General features: G+C 44.5%; 1 protein-coding gene across 10 annotated transcripts in view; it reads right to left on the bottom strand.

The window, feature by feature from the left end:
• The window catches only part of LOC124041879 (ras GTPase-activating protein nGAP-like), a 94,094-nt gene that overhangs the window by 15,978 nt on the left and 58,934 nt on the right, over positions 1–19,182 (bottom strand). For 8 of the 10 annotated variants that reach the window (XM_046359982.1, XM_046359983.1, XM_046359985.1 and 5 more), the window contains 9 exons: positions 15,955–16,061; positions 11,701–11,813; positions 6,826–6,979; positions 6,506–6,604; positions 5,697–6,251; positions 5,299–5,443; positions 4,940–5,084; positions 4,224–4,460; positions 3,825–4,026 (listed from right to left, as the gene is read on the bottom strand). In XM_046359982.1, coding sequence (XP_046215938.1) covers positions 3,825–4,026; positions 4,224–4,460; positions 4,940–5,084; positions 5,299–5,443; positions 5,697–6,251; positions 6,506–6,604; positions 6,826–6,979; positions 11,701–11,813; positions 15,955–16,061 — 1,757 coding nt within the window. Of the gene's footprint in view, positions 1–3,824; positions 4,027–4,223; positions 4,461–4,939; positions 5,085–5,298; positions 5,444–5,696; positions 6,252–6,505; positions 6,605–6,825; positions 6,980–11,700; positions 11,814–15,954; positions 16,062–18,028; positions 18,539–19,182 lie in introns of those variants that run through there. The other 2 variants (XM_046359986.1, XM_046359979.1) reach the window with 2 other exon arrangements.

Genomic DNA, 19,182 nt, shown 5'->3' with positions numbered 1-19,182 from the left:
TCTGCACCTGAACAGGCAGTTAACCCACTGTTCCTAGGCCGTCATTGAAAATAAGAACTTGTTCTTAACGGACTTGCCTAGTTAAATAAAGGTAAAAATAAAAATAAAAATGTTCTGAGCAAGGAACTTAAACGTTAGCTTTTTTACATGGCACATATTGGACTTTTACTTTCTTCTCCAACACTTTGTTTTTGCATTATTTATTTGAGACTAAAGTGTTTTTATTTGTGTAATATATTAAGTTAAAATAAAAGTGTTCATTCAGTATTGTTGTAAATGTCATTATTACAAATATACATATACAGAAATCGCCCGATCAATCAATACTTATTTTCCACCATAATTTGCAAATAAATACATTTAAAATCCTACAATGTTATTTTCTGTATTTTTTTTCCCCTCATTGTCTGTCATAGTTGAAGTGTACCTATGATGAAAATTACAGGCCTCTCATCTTTTTAAGTGGGAGAACTTGCACAATTGATGGCTGACTAAATACTTTTTGCCCCACTGTATACACACAGTGTGTGCAAATGGCATGAGGATGTAAGGCAATAAATAGGCCATAGTGGCGAAGTAATGACCTTTTAGCAAATTAACACTGGAGTGATAGATGTGCAGATGATGTGCAAGTAGAAATACTTGGTGTGCAAAAGAGCAAAAATGTAAATAAAAATTTGGGGATGAGGTCAGTAGATTGGATGGACTATTTACAGATGGGCTGTGTACAGCTGCAGCGATCGGTTAGCTGATGTTTAAATTTAGTGAGGGAGATATAGGTCTTCAACTTCAGCGATTTTTGCAATTTGTTCCAGTCATTGGCAGCAAATCACTGGAAGGAAAGGGAGTGTTGGCTGTAATGATGACCAGTGAGATATACCTGCCGGAGCGCGTGCTATGGGTGGGTGTTGTTATCGTGACCAGTGAGCTGAGATAAGACGGAACGTTACCTAGCAAAGACTTATAGATGACCTGGAGCCAGTGGGTCTGGCGACTAATATGTAGCGAGGGCCAGCCGACGAGAGAATACAGGTGGCAGTGGTGGGTGGTATATGTGGATTTGGTGACAAAATCGATGGCACTGTGATAGACTGCCTCCAGTTTGCTGAGTAGACTGTTGAGGCAATTTTGTAAATCACATCGCAAAGTCAATCAGAAAGTCAAGGATCAGTAGGCTAGTCAGTTTTAGGAGGGTATGTTTGGCGGCGTGAGTGAAGGAGGCTTTGTTGCGAAATAGGAAGCCGATTCTAGATTTAATTTTGGATTGGAGATGTTTAATATGAGTCTGGAAGGAGAGTTTACAGTCTAGCCAGACACCTAGGTATTTGTAGTTGTCCATATATTATAAGTCAGAACCGTCCAGAATAGTGATGCTTTTCGGGCGGGCGGGTGCAGGCAACGATCGTTTGAAAAGCATGCATTTAGTTTTACTAGCATTTAAGAGCAGTTGGAGGCCACAGAAGGAGTGTTGTATGGCATTGAAGCTTGTTTGGAGGTTTGTTAACAGTGTCCAAAGAAGGGCCAGATGTATACAGAATGGTGTAGTCTGCGTAGAGGTGGATCAGGGAATCACCCGCAGAAAGAGCGATATCGTTGATATATACAGAGAAAAGAGTCGGCCCAGTGAATTGAACCCTGTGGCACCCCTATAGAGACTGCCAGAGGTCCGGACAACAGGCCCTCCAATTTGACACACTTAACTCTATCTGAGAAGTAGTTGGTGAACCAGGCAAGGCAGTCATTTGAGAAACCAAGGCTGTTGGGTCTGACAATAAGAATACAGTGATTAACAGAGTCGAAAGCCTTGGCCTGGTCGATGAAGACGGCTGCACAGTACTGTCTTTTATCGATGGTGGTTATGATATAATTTAATACCTTGAGCATGGCTGAGGTGCACCCGTGACCTGCTCAGAAACCGGATTGCACAGCGAAGAATGTACGGTGGGATTCGAAATGGTCAGTGATCTGTTTATCAACTTGGCTTTTGAATACTTTAGAAAAGGCAGGGAAGGATGGATATAGGTCTGTAACAGTTTGTGTCTAGAGTGTCACCCCCTTTGAAGAGGGGGATGACTACGGCAGCTTTCCAATCTTTAGGGATCTCGGACGATACGAGAGGTTGAACAGACTGGTAATAGGGGCTGCAACAAGGGCGGCGGATAATTTTAGAAAGAGAGGGTCCAGATTGTCTAGCCCAGCTGATTTGTACAGGTCCCGGTTTTGCAGCTCTCTCAGAACATCTGCTATCTGGTTCTGGGTGAAGGAGAAGCTGGGAGGCTTGGGCAAGTAGCTGTGGGGTTGCGGAGCTGTTGGCCGGGATTGGGGTAGCCAGGAGGAAAGCATGGCCAGCCGTAGAGAAGTGCTTATTGAAATTCTCAATTATCGCAGATTTATCGGTGGTGACAGTGTTTCCTAGCCTCAGTGCAGTGGGCAGCTGGGAGGAGGAGCTCTTATTCTCCATGGACTTTACAGTGTCTCAAAACTTTTTGGAGTTAGAGCTACAGGATGAAAACTTCTGTTTGAAAAAGCTTGCCTTTGCTTTCCTGACTGACTGCGTGTATTGGTTCCTAACTTCTCTGAAAAGTTGCACAAAGGAGCATGCTTATTTAAGATGGTGAGGAAATGACTTTTAAAGAACGACCAGGCATCCTTCCAGGATACCTGGGCCATTTAGATTAGAAAGGCCTACTCGCTTAAGTGTTTTAGGGAGCGTTTGACAGTGATGAAGGGTGGTGGTTTGACTGCGGACCCATAGCGGATGCAGACAATGAGGCAGTGATCGCTGAGATCCTGATTGAAAACAGAAGAGGTGTATTTGGAGGGCAAGTTGGTCAGGATAATATCTATGAGGGTGCCCATGTTTAAGGATTTAGGGTGGTACCTGGTGGGTTCCTTGATCATTTGTGTGATTCAGGGCATCTAGCTTCGATTGCAGGACTGCCGGGGTGTTAAGCATATCCCAGTTTAGGTCACCTAACAGAACGAACTCTGAAGATAGGTGGGGGCGATCAATTCACATATGGTGTCCAGGGCACAGCTGGAAGCTGAGGGGGGGTCTATAACATGCGGCAACAGTGAGAGACTTATTTCTGGAGAGATACATTTTTTAAATTTAGAAGCTCAAACTGTTTGGGCATAGACCTGGAAAGTATGACAACTTTGCAGGCTCTCTCTACAGTACATTGCAACTCCTCCCACGGAGCTGGTGGTGTGATGGTGCTTCGCTGGTGACACCGTCTGTGATTTATTTAGAATTCAAGGCACACTTAACCAGCATGGCTACCACAGCATTCTGCAGCGATACGCCATCCAATCTGGTTTGCGCTTAGTGGGACTATCATTTGTTTTTCAACAGGATAATGTCCCAACACACCTCCAGGCTGTGTAAGGGCTATTTGACTGACAAGGAGAGCGATGGAGTGCTGCATAAGATGACCTGGCCTCCACAATCACTCGACCTCAACCTAATTGAGATGTTTTGGGATAAGTTGGACCGCAGACTGAAGGAAAAGCAGCCAACAAGTGCTCAGCATATGTGGGAACTACTTCAAGAGTGTTGGAAAAGCATTCCTCATGAAGCTGTGCAAAGCTGTCATCAAGGCAAAGGGTGGTTACTTTGAAGAATCTCAAATATATTTAGATTTGTTTAACACTTTTTTGTTTACTACATGATTCCATATGTGTTATATCATAGTTTTGATGTCTTCACTACTATTCTACAATGTAGAATATAGTAAAAATTAAGAAAAACCCTGAATGAGTAGGTGTGTCCAAACCTTTGACTGGTACTGTATCACTGCTGCCCACTCCAAGGGCTTACTTACCTTGTCCAACTGGGACACCACGTCCCACAGAAGTGAGTGGAGGACCGACAGCTCCCGTCCAAGGTCGATGTAACCTTCAAATCCCGGTGTGTTGGAGATGGTCTCTGGGTTGGAGATCTCTGTGAGGAAACGCATCATACCTGCCCACTCATGCTCCAGGAAGTCATTCATAAATGCCATGTACTCCTCTTTGTTGCCAAACCTTGGGACACAGAAAACCAACATTTGTTAAACGTGCTTTCTACTTAACTAGGATTGGCATCTTGTGAACTTGTAAAAGTGATGAAATTAGTTCAGAGGAATTTAGTCCAGGGTGCGTACACAACCAACAATTTGGGTGTCATTTAAGACAGCCGTGATATGTATTCTGCCATGCTACCAGTAAACAGGTAAACCTACTTGGCGAAGTTAGCCAGGTTCTGAATGACCTTGGCGATGAGGGTGAGGGTACGGGAGGTGCGGTCATCGGGGTACTCCTGCATGAGGTTAAAGAGCGAAGGTGACATGATGGCGGGACAGAGGAAGCGGAGGAACAAGGAGGCGCTGATGAGGCGCTTGCTGATGTCCTGGTTCCCTCGGGACAGACACTGCTGCTTCCATGCTGCAAACACCTCCTTCAACTCCCGCGGGAACACACTGGGGAGGCAGAGGAGACAGTCAGGTTCCTTCTCAATTCATCCTCTCCCCTCACCTCCTTGTCAAAACGCATTGGAGAAGAATGTCTGAGGGGACCCTCTCCTCGAATATGGTTGAGAAGGACGCAAGGAGATCGAATGAGAGGAATTCCAATAAGACGAATTGAGACCACAAACAGCCTCAGTCATCACAAACAGACACATACCCCACCAAAAATAACCACCAGGTGGCAGCATGCACTGTACATCCTCACCATATTGAAGCCAAGCCAGATGTTCCACCCAACTATATGACAATGTCTTTAAGAACAACAAGACTAAGCAATTACCCTAAATTTGGAGCCATCAATGTTCGCAGATTTTCTTCTTTAGTCACATTTACAAGGAGCTGGAACTTTAGACTTTCCCTAAGTGGAGGCAAACCAAGGCCCTTTGGCTATATGTGACTTTAAGGCCAGATTGCTGAGAAGCTGTTCTCACCAGTAGGAGTTGATGATCTTGCAGAAGGCCAGCTCGCAGCACATCTTCAGGTTGCTCTGGTGCTCAGGGAGCTCACTGGCAGAACACTTCCCCGGGTCCACCTCACAGATCTCATCTGACTCGTACAGTGCTTTGATAAACTCTCCTACAGTACCCAGGAGAAAACACAGACTGCGTTGAAGAACAGTAATACGCCATGGACAAAGAACATGGAACAGTTAGAAAACCGGGTCTACCGCAGTTGTAGCACTCTTTGCTACCAAATGTGACGCTGTCTTCAGAACTGCAAGCTGTAATGTTTACATTTGGGAGGTCCCCACTTTCTATGGTCTCTTCTATAATTAACCCTCCTCTCTCACCTAGTGCGTCATGCAGGTACTTCTGTCCCACCAGTTTGAGGAACTCCTCTATGGCCTTGGTGGCCAGCGTGTTCTCTCTGAATATCAGGACATCGTGGTCTGCACACCGGTCCACCTCTGACATCACCAGGTCTGTCAGGAAGTCCTGGGGAGGAGGAGGATGATGAGGAGGAGAGCAAACTTTGACTGAGATTGCAATGTCTGCAGAGAAGGAAAAACTGCAGTACGGTACTTAATGTCCTAGAGGTGCTAATATTAATGTAGGCAAATAGATGGATCCAACTGAATGGGATACCCTGATGAAGTTATAGCCAGTATAGGGAGGGAGGCACAGTGGGAGACGATGGAGAAGTAGTCTGTTCAGAGCAGAGATGAAGTTTCCAAAGTATAGGGATTACCTTGGCCCGTCCGGTGCTCTGTAAGATATGAACAAGGGTACAGGCCATCTCCTCCTTGTTCTTCACACTGATCACCGGCTCCAGAACAGAACACAGCATGGTGTAGTTGTTAGTGATGAACTCTGCAAACTCCTTATACTGCTCCATTGGCAGGATAGAGATGGTCTGGAAGCGGGACTTGATCCTGATTGACGGCCCTCCTCCTTTGCCCTTGCTGGTGGTGGGGGTGCTGACAGGGTACCACTTCTCCACAAACTGCCTCCCCGTCACCCCCCCGATGGGGATGTTGACCAGCCCCACATAGTTGTTCTTGTCTTTCTTCTTCTTCTTGTCCACGTCCTTGTAGATGTGCACTGTGATGCTACGGACAGACGGCAGGCTGTAGAACTCAAAGTGTTCCCCCCAGAACAGGCAGTCAGACCGGTTCTTGCTGGTGGTGCGGGCATATAGAATGTCATCTAGGCACAGTTCACAGAAATACTTCTTCTTTGGAGGCAGGTCCTTGGCCTCGATGATCCATAGCCGGAGGACGTTCTCTGTTCGTCGGCAGTTGTCCTGGGAAGACATCGAATGAGTATTGAATCCCAATGAGGAAGTGGGAACATCGATCCTTAATAACACAGTACAACTAAACTGACATTGGTAAGAAAATGAAACTAAAAAACAAAGTGAAAAAGAGGAGGTCACTCTAGCATTAAGAAAATGTATACCCTATACAGTGCACTACTTTTGACCAGATGGACCCTGGTCAAAAGTAGTGTACTATATAGGGAAAAGGGTGTCATTTGGGACACAGTCTGTGGTCTCACCTTGTTTGGCTGGACCGTCCTCCTCAGGTTCTCCATCCATTTGTCTCTCTCTGAGGCCGAGGAGCAGCTGAAACACTTACTGCCCCCTGAGTAGGTCACCTGAAGAGGACAGAGACATAAGCATGATGAGCATAACTAAAGGCTTTTTAATGCATTACATCACCTAGGAGTCTATGTCTCTGTCCCAATCCACATGGATGCTGCCCTTTGAGGCAGGTTGGCAACAGGAAGCTTCTTTGTATTGAAGCGCAGTGAGCAGTCATTAACAAGTAATATTATATTTACAATCGTTTTATCCAAGTAGATAAACAAGATGTTACCTCGAAGCAGAACTCCTGTCCCAGTATGCTACTGTGGAGAGGCTTGACGTAAACATCTTCCTCCATTCCCAGGTCCAGGGCTTCTACTGCACTTCCCGGACTTAGCAGGGACTCGTCAGAACACGACTCCTTTAACTTAGGCAGCCCTCGAGATCTGGAAGACAAAAACATGGCATTTGTTTACAGTTTACAAGATGACTTCTTCATTCAGAGCATTCACAGCATGGCAGACAATCCTGCTCTGAGGCGCTAAATCCCTAAATGTGTCAAAAGACGTTGGACTCCTCCGTTGACAAGTTGTACTTGCCACGGCACAGATAAGAAATGGCTACTCGGAAGCTCTTAAACCAACACGCTGTAGGTTGGAGGACCCTAAGAAAATGTATACCGCATGTGATCCCAAAACACAACCAGCTGTTGTCTTTCTGTAAGACTGTAATTCAAGCTTTATCCACACTATTCCAGCAATAGCTCACTAGAACATTCCAGGAAGCAGTAATACCTACGAAAAACTATTGAACAGCCAGTTGAAGGAATATCCCCAGAGCATCTTTCTATCGGGATCTCATTCCACTCCTTTCCATTCAGGACAGTTCTCTTCTCTTTTCAGTTGAAGCCCACCATCCTTGGTTCTACTGTCTTTACCATAGAATGATGAGGAGTTGAGACTAATTCCATGAAACTGTAAAAAGTGAAAGAGGACCAGCAGATACAATGCCTTTCCCTCTTCCCTTTGCAACTACCTTTCCTTTGATTCACAGGTGGTAAACGAGGACCTGGGCTGGCCCATCTGTCGGCCCCTTGAGCCTGTTTCCATAGGAAAGCCCCTACAAGGAGACTTGACTCTCAAGTGCAGCAGCATGGGATGACGGAGGGAGGTGCTGATGTGCTCACAAACACATTGGGTACCTGGGCTTTCCATCAGAGCACAATTCTACAGGTAGGGAGGAGAATGGAAGTGGTGCCGTTTAGCTTTCCAACTGGAAAATCATTCATCTTCAAAGTGCAACAACGACTAAATGCAACACCTCATGATAACTGAAAAATACATAATAACTAGGGCGGGGAAGATACCAGTATCACAATACTCATTAGTGTCGTGGCAAGGAAACAAAAACAGACTTCACCTCTTTAGGAAAACAGCCATAATGTTGGAAACAAACGTCATTATGTTGTCACATTTATTTAGTTCCCAAGCTATAGCAAACAATATTTTACATACAGCAGGTTTTTAAAGGATCAAAGACTTGTCTGCTTCGTGTTTTCATTTTTGCAATGTAAAAAAATAGAGCGACACTGGTATCATCACAGCCCTAATTCCAACACAAAAATAGACCCTTACATAACAGCCAAATGGTAGGAAAGGGAAATGTTCGTCAAAGGATAACCACTGACTGAATGTCTAGCAAAGTAATGCATGCTTATTGAAAATGCACAACACAAAATGTATACTATATAACAGCCACATAGCAATATAATAACAGTAGGCTTACATAATTGACATGTCAGATGACTTCTAAGAATCAGGGATCAAGAAATCTTATTCACTTTCATCCCTAGGGGATGGATACATGTACATGTGATTTATTCTGAATTACAGGGCACCCTTGAGTGTGAGTGAGAGATTCCAGACAATCAATATTGTGTTTACGAGCTATCGAAGACAGAGAGACATTTAAGGAGGAAGTAGTCTGGAGGCATTATTGTAATAAAAAAAATAAAAGATTTTGTCTGGTAAACTTTCCGAGAAGAGTGGCCAATCTTACTCATTCTTTTAGGGCCACTTAGGGAGACAAATCTAACAGTTAAAAGAAGAGACATTCAAAGTCCTTCTGAGAGGCCCTTTAAACATGATGTGTGTGTTATTATACCTATAGAATGGTCATTTGTCACAATGAGGTAGCAATGATTCTAAGTTTGTATTTTCAGGCATATGGAGAATTAAGTTGTTATTCTGATACCATGTTGCTATTGGCCACAATAGCCTCGCAAAGAGTCATTATTAATTATCTGGCCCATGTCTGGGTTAAAGCATCATGGCCTACATACAACTATAAAACAACATCCTACCTACCTCACCAGCCAAGCATCATCACAATACCACTCCTCATTATGTATCAACTCATCTCCTTAGAGGACAGTATTTGCATGAAGATGACCAAAAACCTACTATGGTTGCATTCCCAATGGCACCCTATTATTCCCTTTAACATAGGTTTCTGGTCAAAAGTAGTGCACTATGTAGGGAATAGGGTCCCATTTGGCACACTACGTCTCAGCTGTGCAACATCAGTATTTTTCCAAAGCATGATTGCTTTAGATCCCCATATATAAAGGGATAACATTTTCTGACGCCTACCACTGGAACAAGTAATACGAGTGACAACAGAAGAGAGAGCAAGCAGACTCCTCTGTCCTCTTCTTTCAGTCTGTAGCCGCCTCACTGTTGTGCGTGCCTGTGTCTTCAGTCTGCTGCAGAGTGCATATGTGCCCCCGTAATCTTTTGGCATCCGCCTTCAACATGCAACATGCCTCTGCCTCGCCAACTGAATTATGTAAACCCAGATTAAGGGTTTGGGCGGAAACAGATCTGCCCTCTCAATCCAGCAAGGATTCCACAGATGTATTGCAACAATGAAAACTGACGTGATTCATTACCTGGGTATTTATTTACATCTGTACCTGTGAGTCATAGTTTTCCATTAAGTCGTGAACACATTGTGGGCGTACACTTTGAGCCGTCTCATAACACTGTTTCGAGAAAGACGCATTATGTTGAGAACAATCTGTGTTTTATCAGCACAGAAGTAGAAAGCCTACATACTGAAATTCATCACAGAGCACTTGTGGTGGAAAGAATAAAGAAATGCATGTTCTCTCAGGGAGTCTAATCTTTTTAAAATGAGCTGCTGTCGTCATCCTCAAAGTCTTTTGAAAACTAATCAGGTTGCCTTTCTGAACGCCAGCCCTCGCTATGTCCACTGCATTAGGATGGAAATCTGATACGTCCGCTGGGAGGAAGGAGAGGAACGGACTTAGCTCTGACCACACCACCACTCCGCAGCTCCTTGAATTAACAAAACGCTATCTGATATTGAACTCGTAGTACTTTCAAGCAGAATCACATACAATTCAACTGGCATGATATTGCAAGCCGTAACTGCAGTTCATTTCTAAAATTAAGCCGATTCAAATGGGACTAAAACAGTCTAGAATTGTATGAAATAACAGATCACATTTTACAGCGGAGGAGACATGTCCCATCTACATCAAATAAAAACAAAAAGATAGGATTGTTACCAATCAGATCATTACAAATGTAGCAAACAATGCACTGGTCATTCGGCCCAGCATTCTTTAACCAGGAGGAGACATGCTGCCAACAGAACTAGAATGATTTCTATTTCCATCATGCTGCCCTACCTGAAGCGCAGTGACTTTGGCAGGTGGGCATTTCTGGCCCTCCTGAGGAGTGACGAGGTGGCGCTGGTTGCCATGGCGGCCATGCTGATGCTGTAGTATGGTCCTTACTGGGAGTCACTGACATTAGTTAACGATGGCAGAAAGAGGCTGCAGCTCATCCTCACACCGACCATTATCCCCCAGTCCTGCTGGCTCTAAAGCCTCTAAAGTCCACTTTCACTACTCCGCTGGCTCACAGGTCAGACAGACGTCACCCACATGGGCGTACTGCCACACACAGTGACAGATGTCATGTCATCCCAGGGAAATCTGACAGTACTCCATGCATGTAGCCTACCAGCTACCCACTAAGCCACTAGTATAAAGATAGATACAGTACTTCTCTATGGCCACTAGCCTGTGTTCATCACTAACTCTGTAGGCTACAATCTGCACAGTAAAGTCAGAGAGTGAGTGAGTATCTGTGTAATGGTACTGACGCTGCATATTCTGCCTGGCGCATGGAGCTGCATATGAACACGGGGTGACTCGGCCCTCGCCAGGCAGCTGAGAGACCAGCATGGGGGAGACTCCCCTCCTCAGAGCAGCGAGGAAGCCCGCCAGGCAGTGCCCGCAGGGGGATGGAAGAAGGCGCGGGAAGGAAGAAGGTGGGGGCAGGCAGCCCCCCCCCTCAAACAAATACTGTTCAGCCAACTCACTGGAGCGTTGAGAACCCCAAACATATCAACATTAGCTATCCACTATTCAGACCAACAAGGAAAGGAGGGTAGCACACTGTCAACAAAGGATTACATCTGTCTTGGTCTGGGTCTCCCATGCATGAATACAACAATGCCTAATTCTACTATTATATTGACTGTATGTGAGTGGGGAAGAAAGCAGTCAGGCTTACAGTAATGCCATTATCTCCCAGGCTTATAATCCTGGAATTAAAGACAGATTTCTCAGAATAGCACTCAGGACTGATAATGAATGGGAACATAATGTAAGATGTGAGTTTCTTAAAAGGCTGTACAAACGCTGTATAAACCAGCACCTTGGTAACCAACCCCACGCAACAGACAGGGTATTACAGATGAATGGAGCATTTGCACTTTGTGATTCACACCACAATACAACACACACCACAGGAGAAACACTCCATCATTACTTTTGACTAGCCACCACACCCCCGCTCGCCTCTCTACATCTCCATGATCATAGATCTATTAAAATCATCATGAAAGGACATCCATGACCCACCAGCAAGGAACCACATAAGGAAGACCAAGAGGATATGTGGTGAAAATGAACGACCAAATGATGATCAGAAGCAGGAGCAGTCCCTCAGGCCTAAATCCACTCCCAGAGAGGCAGAATTAAGACAACCAATGTGAATTGTCAATGCAGTTCCATGGTACTGAAAGGTGAAATAGGAGGAGATAGGAGAAGGAGATAGAGTGAATAGCTTACCTGTCATTTTCTGGAGGTCTCAGGGAGGGCAGTCTGAAGCTGGTGTTGCGGTCCAGTTTGGTCTGACTCTTCGTCCGCTTTACGGATCCCTTCAGTCGTTTGCTGAAAAACCCCTAAGGGTACAACAGAAGAAATGACTTTCAGGAGAACTGCTACACTCAGAGACACACATGTTACTATGTCTGGCTGTGTGTCTACTGTGGGCACCAGTTGTTGCAACAAGTCTGTGTTTGCATTGGGAGAGGTGCTGTGGCAATGAGTGGCTAATGTGTCACACAGGTCATATTATATCAGGTCAATTTCAAACAAATGGTTGTGTAATGTGGAGCCTACATATGAACAGAGTGACGTTGTGTACAACACTGTTCCTGTCTTAGACTTTTATACGCTCACTTTATGAATTAGTAGCTAGTGTGAATGACCAGCTGACCACAGTGACCAAGTTGGGGAATGAATTCCATTGTAATGCATTGTCAGGCTCAGGTGAAACACGGAAAACTGAACAGCGTGTGGCGGGTTGTGAAACAACTCCACTCAGACCCAATACTATGACAATGTCAGAAAGAGTAGACACATTGAAACCAATAGGGGACTTGAGTCAGAGCTGGAGACAGATGACTAATACTGCGGTTAAATGTCTATTAGCCAATCACTTCCTTTCGCGTTTTCTGCTAGTTTTACAGTAACAGTTGAGATAACAAATCAAATATGATCAGGATATATACAGTACGCAATTGGTTATTTTATGACTTTAACTAAATGGTTGAAAAAAATACATGAAGAGATCAGCAGGATGTCAGGGGCAGTGGAAACGTGTCACTAATTTGGCCATTGTGTGACCTTGACAGCAGAAGGAATTAGTCAGTCAGATATTGTATATCTTGGAAAAGAAAATCTATTGTACTCCAACTACTGTATAATGCTTACCCTGTATGTTGATATAGGATATGGTAATGCAACACTGAGTGCATATTGTGACCTCTATGGCGGTGAGAGAGTAGAGTACTGCCAAGTCTGCACAGGGAAGCCATGTTACTTATTAGCAAAGCGGCAATAAACACTATGAAGTGCACTCCACTATATTAGGTGTTGAAACGCTGTGTAAAATGACTGACGATGACATACAGTACATGATTTGATGAGAATAGAGCGAAAGAGAGAGCGAGAGAGAGCGAGAGAGAGCAAGCGAGAGAGAGCGAGAGAGAGTGAGACAAAAACAGAGAGACAGAAAGAGGCAGAGGGCGCGAGAGAGAGACAAAGAGACGGAAGGAGAAAGAAAGGGGGAGAAAGAGAAGGGGAGAAAGAAAGGGGGAGAAAGAGAAGGGGAGAAAGAAAGGGGAGAGTGGTAACAAGGGATCGTTGTACGTCCACCGAGAGGACAAGCACAGGAAGTCTTTGTCAGCTTTTCGACATTCTCATTCACCTTGGCAGTGTGGAGGAGGTGTCTTAAACAGCTCATTTTCAGTCAGAGACAACAGCAGCACAACCCTCTCCCCTCTGCTCCCCCGGGTGCCTGCATTTATAAAGCCTGTCGTGTCAGCACAACCGGACAGCAGCCTTCACTTTGACTTGGTCCACAAACAGCATGAGGTTGGAGGATGTTAAGTTTCCATCAAGTAGACAGATGCTAGGCTACTTCGTATTGAGGGCTGGAAGTGCCTGTATTCATAAAGCGTCTCATCGTACGAGTGCTGATCTAGGATCTGTGTTGCCTTTCAGATCATCATGAATAAGATTACATGGACCTGATTTCATCTGCACTCTCCACTCTGAGACACAACCTGAACCTCTCTGACATTCCCATATCAGTGTGCAGGTAAAATAGCTAGTCTAGAAACTGACAAACAAAGAGGAGACAAACATGAGTCCCCTATCTGATGATGCTACCCACGAGACCCTTTGGTGAATCTGAAACTATCAACTACCTTCATCTATCTATAGCAAAATGTTCTAAACCCGTAACAAGAAGACTTAAAAACATGCCAAAAGGTACGAGTTTCAATGATGCATGCCATGGCCTAATTCTTCTGGTTATAAATATCATCAGAAGTGTGCGTCTGCGTTTCCACAGTCCTTAGAGGCACACTCCCACGTCGTCTTGGATTAGCAAGCAGAAGTTTTCTAAAGATCTACATACCGCATCGTAACGTACCGCATCGTAACGTACCGCATCGTAACGTACCGCATCGTAAACACTCTTACATATTTACTAAACAAAAATATTATTGAGATGGTTATAGACATCTAGTCTACCTCTGAAAATTAGAGGAATGCTGATGTATTCTCAGAGAATCTGTGGCAAGACTAGTCTAGATACACCCATAGAGATCATAAAAATGACTTGTCTATACAGTGGGGCAAAAAAAGTAGTTAGTAAGCCACCAATTGTGCAAGTTCTCCCACTTAAAAAGATGAGAGAGGCCTGTAAATTTCATCATAGGTACACTTCAACTATGCCAGACAAAATGAGATTTTAAAAAATCCAGAAAATCACATTGTAGGATTTTTTATGAATTTATTTGCAAATTATGGTGGAAAATAAGTATTTGGTCAATAACAAAAGTTTCTCACCCCGTGGGGTCAAAATGATCACAAGAACAGTGAGCAAAAATCCCAGAACCACACAGGGGGACCTAGTGAATGACCTGCAGAGAGCTGGGACCAAAGTAACAAAGCCTACCATCAGTAACACACTACGCTGCCAGGGACTCAAATCCTGCAGTGCCAGACGTGTCCCCCTGCTTAAGCCAGTACATGTCCAGGCCCGTCTGAAGTTTGCTAGAGAGCATTTGGATGATCCAGAAGAAGATTGGGAGGATGTCATATGGTCAGATGAAACCAAAATATAACTTTTTGGTAAAAACTCAACTTGTCATGTTTGGAGGACAAAGAATGCTGAACACCATACATACCTACCAAAGAACACCATACCTACTGTGAAGCATGGGGGTGGAAAAATCATGCTTTGGGGCTGTTTTTCTGCAAAGGGACCAGGACGACTGATCCGTGTAAAGGAAAGAATGAATGGGGCCATGTATCGTGAGATTTTGAGTGAAAACCTCCTTCCATCAGCAAGGGCATTGAAGATGAAACGTGGCTGGGTTTTTCAGCATGACAATGATCCCAAACACACCGCCCGGGAAACGAAGGAGTGGCTTCGTAAGAAGCATTTCAAGGTCCTAGAGTGGAGCCAGTCTCCAGATCTCAACCCCATAGAAAATCTTTGGAGGGAGTTGAAAGTCCGTGTTGCCCAGCAACAGCCCCAAAGCATCACTGCTCTAGAGGAGATCTGCATGGAGGAATGGGCCAAAATACCAGCAACAGTGTGTGGAAACCTTGTGAAGACTTACAGAAAACATTTGACCTCTGTCATTGCCAACAAAGGGTATATAACAAAGTATTGAGAAACTTTTGTTATTGACCAAATACTTATTTTCCACCATAATTTGCAAATAAATTCATTAAAAATCCTACAATGTGATTTTCTGGAGAAAAAAAGCTCATTTTGTCTGTCATAGTTGAAGTGTACCTATGATGAAAATTACAGGCCTCTCTCATCTTTTTTAGTGGGAGAACTTGCACAATTGGTGGCTGACTAAATACTTTTTTGCCCCACTGTAGTTCTTTTGGTAATCCTATGGATGAACCCTCCTTCTTAGCCCAACACAATAATGACAAGTACTGCTTCACTTTGAGGAGGAGACCAGAATGACATGAATCAGAATGTAGATGTATAGTATGAGACATGGTGGTACAACAAGGTTGATGGCAAATGGCACCCTATACCCTACATAGTGCACTACTTTTGACCAGGGCCCATAGAAACAGTGCAGTATATTCGGAATAGGGTGCCATTTGGGAGTCTCCATTAGGATGGGATAGGAAGACAGAGAGTTTTACACACTGACTGAGCAGCTGAAAGCCCATGGCCATCACTGGAGCTCTGGGGAGTTTTAACAACGGAGATAACGCCTAACCAACTACAGGCTTGGCTCTGCTGTCTGTTCATGTGCTTCAAACAAGAGGAAATATCAAAGGAATATAATGTATGGATTGAAACCACTTCAACAGCAAATCATGAATGGTGTGCTAATTGCTTCAAACATAACAATTACTGTACAAAGACACTTAAAATGTCTAGTGTGTGTGAGTGTTTTTTGGAGAGGTTGGAATAAAGCAAAAGACATGTTTCTGTTGGACATCGGTGTACTTTGGATAATAAACACATTTTCGAATCATAACAACAGAACTCACCGGTACTTTGAAAGGGGATGTGTTGGGTACGTCCAGGGATATGTTCTTCTCTGAACTCCCCAGGCCTGAGATACTCCGCCTTCTGGGGGACCTCTCAGCAGACACTTCTGTGGACAACAGAGAGAGAGAGAGCAGTGGAGAGGGAGGGAGAGAGACATTATACATTATTATTATTTTATTTTTTAAACAGTTATATTAACAAGTACAGGTCGGAATATGAGATGGGGAGATTGATGAGATACAGGAGGGAAGGGGAGTGATGGAACAGCTACCTCCAGGGGCATGTGTTGTCCGGGGGCAGCAGCACTAAACCTCGACCAGTCCCCAGCACGAGAGACATTAGTAAAGACAGCTAGCTGCCTTGAAACCTGGACTGGTGGAGGTTGAGTTCTATGAACACAGATGCTGCAACATTTGGGAGAGGGAGTCAGAGTGATGGGTGTACACAAGGACATCTAGAGCACACAGACAGAGACAGAGGTGGGCTGTATCAAGCAATTACCTCAGGCCACCAAGAGTCTGTGTTGGGGGCCCCCAAGAGACAAGCTATGGCATTGAATGAATGCCACGAACTCATGTAAATGATTAATAGAACAACAAAAATCCATCTCAGAATGCTATTCAGAGGGGTTTGTAAATCATTAACAATGAGGTTTCAGCTATAAGGTCACTGATTGTGCTTCACTGTAATCCCCGTTGAACAGGCAGGATGGAATAAACAACAGGACAAAATTAATCTGTTTCTCTGTAGAAGACAGTTATTTCTGGTCCGTCCTGACAAACTATGCAGTCTCTCTGTACGGTAAGGTTATGGCCATCTGTGTCAAGGATGAGGATGGATTCAACCCACATTTATTTTTCCCTCCGGTGGTCTCAGTTTACAGAGGCAGGGCAGGGCCATCAACATGGGACTCCAGCTGCTAGGCCCCAGTAAGCCTGGGCACCGGAGTGTCAGCTCAGCCAAGCCTCCTGGAGCAGTGCCTAGGCAGGTGAGGTAAGAGGCAGGAGGCTGGAGCAGTCCCTCAACTGACAAAGACCCTCTAATTTCTCATACCCGAGTCTCTGGTTACGTTCAAAATGGCATCATATGTAGTGCACTACTTTTGAGGGAATAGGATGTCATTTGGTACACAACCCTGGACTTCCACAGCCAGTGCAGATTTTACTGCAGCTGCATACAAGACAAATGCCTGTCAGTGCCTTACCAATGTTGCACAGAGCAAGAAAGCAAGCCACATCTTCCAAATACAGAAGTCTCAAACCATCCGTCACATTGAGATCCCTGGCTGATATCCAGAGAACGATTGATTGGAAGCTAAGTTTAGCTCCATTTTTGAGCAGATTGACCCCGTGCAACAGGAATGCTCTGTGAAAGAACAAGCCACAACCATTTGAAGTAAAATAACAAGTTTTAGCAGACCAGATAATGGGAGATAACCGCCAGACTAGAGCAACACGTGTCAGATCCCACGTTTCGATCAGGTTGTCCCTAAAGCTAGGCCTCACCGTAATCTATCCTTCATATTAAACTTTGGCACAAGTGAGACAGTATGCAGCAGTCAGCATTATTAAAAAGGCTACTTTTCAAAGTGCTATATCAAGTTCTCTCTCAGACACTGTCCTCTTGGCCCCCCTGTCTGCAGCCCGGTCCGTCTTAAACGCTGCGTGCATCATAATTCAGAAGGACTGAGCTCTCTGGCTGGGGGTGGCTTGAAGGGAGAGAGAGACACCCATCAAACGTCATGCACATCCTGTATAATATCAACTATGGACACTGACGAACAGCACAAAGTAAATATGATCAAAGAAGTTAGGCAAATATTACGTTCAGTGTTTGTGAAAGACATGCTACCAAACGCATCACATGGAGCCTTACATGTATACAGTACAGACCCTAATGGAAAGACGATGTGCAAGCAGCAGTCCGCACAGAGAAACTTCACAATCTAACATAATGGCTTTTTAATGATGGTGCTCTGCACTGCGCACATGAGAATTAAGCATGAATAATCAACTTAATTTTAAACAATGGACCCTAATTAGAGAAGAAAAAGACAGGAGAGTGAATCAGTACCTCGGTCACAGCTGTTCCCCATCATCTGAGTAGGAGATGGACAGGGTCAGCACCCGATTGGCTAAACACCGACCATCACCATCAGCCAATGAGGCAAAGTCGTTTCCCTTTAACTGTCCATCTTCTGCAGTGCTGCGAAGCCATCCCATTGATAATCACTCTGTATTTTGAAATAATTAGTTTTGTTCCTGCAGTCTGGAATCCCACCTATTTCTCCCTGAACTAACACTCCATGCTTTCCCTGGTCTCCCCCAGTCTCTCGTCCCACTCCGCTATCTATCTTTCTCCCTCTCACTCTCTCCTCTCGGCAGCAATTCTTAACCCTCACTTCATTATTCTCTCCCTCCTTTTTGGCATGCCAGCAGCGGAAGAGATTTTACCGCATTTATTCAATCAATTTCTGTAACTGCACTCCATCGTTCCTCTTAGCAGAATAAAACAGAACTGCAAGTACTTCCCTCTTCAGTCTTTCTCTCTCCTCTCCTTCTCTTTTTTGCTCTTTCTGTACCGTAGCATCTGCCGGTGAAGCTACTGCAGCTGAAATGCAGCCCACCTCACACACTGCTGGAACCACAGGACGCACAGGACAAATTTAGAGCCACGCTTTAAGGCTAATTACAAAATAACTTGCTGCCTTACTCGACTGATGTAGGACACAACTCTGGGGGCTTTCTCATCATGTATGAAAGAGAGGAAGAGAAAAGAGAGCAAGAGAGGGACAGAGAGAGAGAGACAGATCGCGAGAGCGAGCGATTGGAAACCCATAGGGGGGATGGGTATCGGAAGCTTGCAAGATGCTATTTAGGAGAATTATACTGTAGATAAGGTGTTCGGGTGTTCATTTAGTTCCCAAACCAAATCCATTAACCCTCAAGTATAATTTAAGCAGGGGATGGCCCTTGAGGTTAGAAGCAGATTTTGAGAGGGGGACCTGGCAAGATGTCAGAGGAAGTAGTCAGTGTGTACACAACACAATAGCACAATACAATACACTAAAAACAATCACAATGGTCAACAAGATGATCCTCTATGAGAGCTTGAAACTGAAAAAGCGATATGCTCTCCTCTAGTTTAAAAGTATTTTGCCGCTTGTTCCAAGACAAAGAAGCATTATAGGAGGTTTGCATGTAAACAATATCACCATAATACAGCAC

The sequence above is a fragment of the Oncorhynchus gorbuscha genome, linkage group LG08 (genome assembly GCF_021184085.1).
Source record: "Oncorhynchus gorbuscha isolate QuinsamMale2020 ecotype Even-year linkage group LG08, OgorEven_v1.0, whole genome shotgun sequence".
In the NCBI taxonomy this organism is placed as follows: domain Eukaryota; kingdom Metazoa; phylum Chordata; class Actinopteri; order Salmoniformes; family Salmonidae; genus Oncorhynchus; species Oncorhynchus gorbuscha.
The sequence above is the reverse complement of the archived record's forward strand: the minus strand, read 5'-3'. Positions and strand labels throughout refer to the sequence as shown.